A 4521-nucleotide genomic window follows, 5' to 3' on the forward strand; every position below is an offset into this window, starting at 1 on the left:
TGATTTTTCATCTTCATTTGCTGAAAAAAAGGCAAGAAATTATTCACACCAACATTTATGTCCAGTCTTTGTAGTCTAAAATGGCAGAAGAGACTTATTTGTATCTCATTTTTAAAAAGGGGTTACAAATGATTTTTTATTTACAGTGGAACGTGCCATTTGTGCTAGTTTTGCCTGTAGTACGAAAATACCTAAAGATCAAGTATGTAAGTAGATTATGATACAGGAAAACAACAGCAAAAAAACCCACAATACTGAGCCAGACTTCCTAAGTTTGCCCAACTACAATGGCCTCAGACCTAATTTTGTCTATAGGAAAACAAGACATGCAGTTCTATCAAACGGTTTATTATTTTCTTATCTGTCTGAAAGGCTTCACAGTGGCTTCCTCAGTATGTTATTCCACTAAAGAGAAACAAAACCTTCATATATCAAAAATGAAGAGAGGCTTATGTCCTTGAAGTACTGAGGCCTGAGCAACAGGCCCTGAAACAAATTTGACCTATAGATGAACATCCCAACCAAATGTTGTATAATACGAGTATCTGATCATTAGCGAAATATGTATGATCATTAGCAAAAGATGTAGCTCAGCTAAAATATAATCATTAGTAAAGATAAATGTCATAAGAATATATTCAGCTTTCCTGTTTGGAGGCAGGTTGTCAAGGCCATGAAACCAGTTGTCTGGCCCTGTTTAGAAATACGTGGTCAAAGCCAGACAGATAAAGAAGCTCCCTTGGTTCCTCCTTGAGCCCTGGCCAAGCTTTGTGCGGAATCTAGAACGAGAGTGAAACCAGATGCTTCTGCACCTGAACTTTTGCAAGATGTTTATTCAACTGTATAAAAGCTGGACCCTCTTACAGCGACTTTGGAGACCTCACCTACGAGTGGGCGCACTGCGTAGGATGTCCCAATTGCCGGGACAGGTTCTCCAAATCCTTGCTGTATCCGGGGCTCCCCAGCGATTGCGGATCTGGATGACGGTAAAGTATTAGGGCAATTGGTGATGTATCTTTCTTAATCACTATAGCTAACCTTATGTAGTAATGATTAGATGCATTACCCTGTTCTGTTTCATTCTTGTTGTATTGTTTCCCTTACTATCTTATTCCTTTAAACGTAAGTAAAGATAAGCTAACTTTGTTAACTTGGTGTTTGTGTCCTGTGTGCTGACCCCGTCCATTGGCAAAACAGTCCTCCAACATCCATGCAGGCTTGACACGCTGTCAGATTGGTAAGGATATCTGTATCACTTGCCAGCATCATATCCCCAGTTCTTCAAGATACGCTAACTCTTTCCAATGCATATAGTAAAAACCTGCCACTTGGTATATTCCATTTCACAGTCACATTAACAACCAAAAATACACACAGTTCTGTTACCTTGAGATGATGTTGCAGCTTTATCAGAATTTTCTTTCGTTTCTGAAGCTTGCTCAAGCCATACTGCAAGGCATGTCAGCCTAGCTTTGGTATTGACTTCACACAGTAAAGATGGCACATCTTTAATCTGAAGATAATATAGAAGAAGATTAATTAAACATTATTTTATTTCTGTTTAAATTTACTGAAGTATTTGAAGTGAGAAAGTGTTTAACATGAGGAATAACTAGATGAGTCACAGACCCACCAAAAAAAAATCGGTAATCGTTTCAGCAGTTTCTCCAGAGTAACAGGTATTTTTTGGTACAGCTAAAATAATTTGAATTTAGTTATTGCATCAGATTCCTTTTCTCCCTCACAAAGACAAGGCTGCTGATTAAAAGTAATCTCTTCAGAGTGTGTTTCAAATTGCTTAACTGCGCAATTGTATCAGTCAGCTCTGGGAATACTTGAACAAGTATCCTATGACAGATATCAGCAGATAAAAGTGTCACAAACACATGTGCAGCATAACAGCATCAACCCATCAGAAAATACTTGTATCAGGATAGTCCACCTCACAGAGCTGGACAGAGCTGCCCTCACAGTTATACAAAGTTTTACAAAATTTTGCCTGCACAGGGAGAAAATCACATATTTGGTCAAAATAAAGACAGTGTTACAGGGAAAGGTGAAGAGTTCCCTGATCACTATGACAATTATGCACAAGGGCAACAGAAATTTGAGGTGAAGGGAAAAGAGGGATTTTCACTACTGCACTTAGAAGTGTAAAAATAATCAGAGGGGGTGAAATTAAAACCGGACAAATTCAGATGAGATATATAAAGTGTATAAACGTTGAGAGATATTTATTTGAACTATTCAGGATACTTAATAGTGAAATATAGTAGATCCTTTATTACTATGCATTAAATTAAAAAAAAATCTAATTCTGATTTTAAAATACAAACCCCAGAACAAACAATAAACATGGGAAACTTTAAAGGAAAGGCATGATTCCTTGTTGAACTGTGTTACTCAGAACTGTTTGAAAATACAGGAAATAAAAGTACCCAGTACATTAATGTGAATTTTTCAAAAGTACTTTTTCCCCCTACGTGAACACCCCCCCAAACTATAGAGTTTGTGTTTCTAGAAGAGTAGCAACAGTCATCAACATTACAAAAATTCACAACAGTCCTTAAAACATACATAAATAATTGGATACTCATAAGTCTGGCCAGATAGGTCTGAAGGGAAGCATGACTCTACATAAAGGGGAGATGAGATCTCCACAATATCATCAGATTTTATAGTTTGCCTAAAAAAAATTACAAAAACACACAAGTGCGTAAAAATATGTGCAGAGACATATACATCTCTACTGAACATAACATGGAAGAAGATCAAGACATCCAGATTTCAAGTAAATTTTCCTCAGTGATTTAAAATTAATCTTTATAACAGAACTGCCTGCCATTTTGATTGTCTGATATTTTTCCATAAATGTAACAAGCAGTTTAATAGACCAACCTTATTAAGATCCAGATTCCACATTTTAATGTAACCATCACTGGATGCAGTGACAATAACACGTTGTCCTTCTCTCTCAAAACTATAGATATCTTTTATTCTGGGAAGAAAATGCAATACTTTGTTACTTTATAGCATGGTGGTTCACTTCAGAACAGTAAGCTGACAGAAATTACAGATGAATAGGCAACAGTCTAAGAACCAGTTTGAAGAGAAAACCCACAAATGACAGGCAGGAACTTGGAAGGGTAATGTGTTTTGAGTGCTGTCATTTACAGTAGGAACACTTGCCTTTGCTAGGCTTGTTAGGATTCCATTCAGAACACTTTAATACTTCTGCGCACACACTATTAATCACATTGATGACATTGTAGCTAATGCTTTTCTGTTCTGATGAATTAAAAGCGGCATTTGGACAAGTATTGGTATTTGACGACAACAGAGAGTATGTGATTACCCCCTCCTGTTGTCTGGACTGAGTACAACTGGTTTGGCTTATTTAAGCATTCTGAAGAATCAGAATACGTAAAGACTCGATAAACATTCTTTAAGATGGTTTTGCGTGCGTGTGTGTGTGTGTAAAAACACTCACTCATAAATTTAGAACTGTAATATTTCTAATTCTGTACCCTGTTGTTTTTGTAAGGACAGCACAGTACTTGTGCTCATACTAAAAGCAAACAAGTCTGTCCCAAATTTGGAATTTAGCATGTAAGTAAACTCACTTTCTATACTAAACCAAAAACAAGAGTAAAATATGCTGAACATTACAAGTCATTGAACTTTACTGAGTACTCAGCATTGCCATCAATATTTCAATAGTAAACAAATACAGAATACCTGTTTTCATGAGCTTTAAATTCACACAGGCATTTTTGAGAGTCACAGCTGTAGAACCTTATAATTTCATCATCTCCAGCTATGGCAAGGATAGAATCCTTGGAATGGGAAAAAAGAAATGCAAGCGTGATTAATTTCATGTGTTTCAAACCAGTTAGTTTCCCAGCACCTTTCTTTTTTGTACTTACTGTAATAAATCTAAGTGAAGAAATTCTCTTCTCTGTTGTGATAGTGCCAGTGATTGAAGCTGTGTCAAGTCTGTAGATATCCACTTTATTTGTTATCACGGTCACATACCTCTCTCCATCAGGGGACCATTTAATTATGTGGGCATCTGTACACATTGATACATTTGTATACACATGCACACAGGTTTTTTTGCACTCTATATTGCATGAGAATCTAAAACTAAGAATCTTTAGAAGCTACTAGATACTGTTTTCTACCTAAACCTGAGAAAAATTCAGGAAAAAATCAAATAGCCTAGAATAAACAAGTAAAACTATGCTCTTAAATGATTATTTCTGATTATCAGAAGCATATAAAGAAAAACAAAACAAAACACATTTATTTAAATGTCCTGACATCAAATTTCAAAGAAAAAAATTACTTTACTGTCACTATGTTTTCCTTTTGGTAAATGATTATTATTAAGGCTGTAAGCTTACATACGCTTGCCTGCATGTGTAAAAAAGACACTGTGAAAGTTACTTGCAATTAATTGACTTGTTGATTAATTCAGTCTACTTTTCTTTACACACATTTCCACCCCCCCCCCCACCC

General features: G+C 36.1%; 1 protein-coding gene across 1 annotated transcript in view; it reads right to left on the minus strand.

Annotated features, from left to right (window-relative positions):
* Positions 1 to 884: 884 nt before the first annotated feature.
* PAK1IP1 (PAK1 interacting protein 1) overlaps positions 885 to 4521 on the minus strand; it is a gene marked incomplete at its 3' end in the record, with an annotated part of 5836 nt that continues 2199 nt past the window's right edge. The window contains exons 6-10 of the mRNA XM_009701364.1: positions 3927 to 4072; positions 3739 to 3836; positions 2899 to 2998; positions 1376 to 1513; positions 885 to 976 (exon numbers count right to left, since the gene is read on the minus strand). Coding sequence (XP_009699666.1) covers positions 885 to 976; positions 1376 to 1513; positions 2899 to 2998; positions 3739 to 3836; positions 3927 to 4072 — 574 coding nt within the window. The remainder of the gene's footprint in view (positions 977 to 1375; positions 1514 to 2898; positions 2999 to 3738; positions 3837 to 3926; positions 4073 to 4521) is intronic.

Source organism: Cariama cristata, unplaced genomic scaffold (genome assembly GCF_000690535.1).
Source record: "Cariama cristata isolate BGI_N322 unplaced genomic scaffold, ASM69053v1 scaffold31415, whole genome shotgun sequence".
Taxonomy (NCBI): Eukaryota; Metazoa; Chordata; class Aves; order Cariamiformes; family Cariamidae; genus Cariama; species Cariama cristata.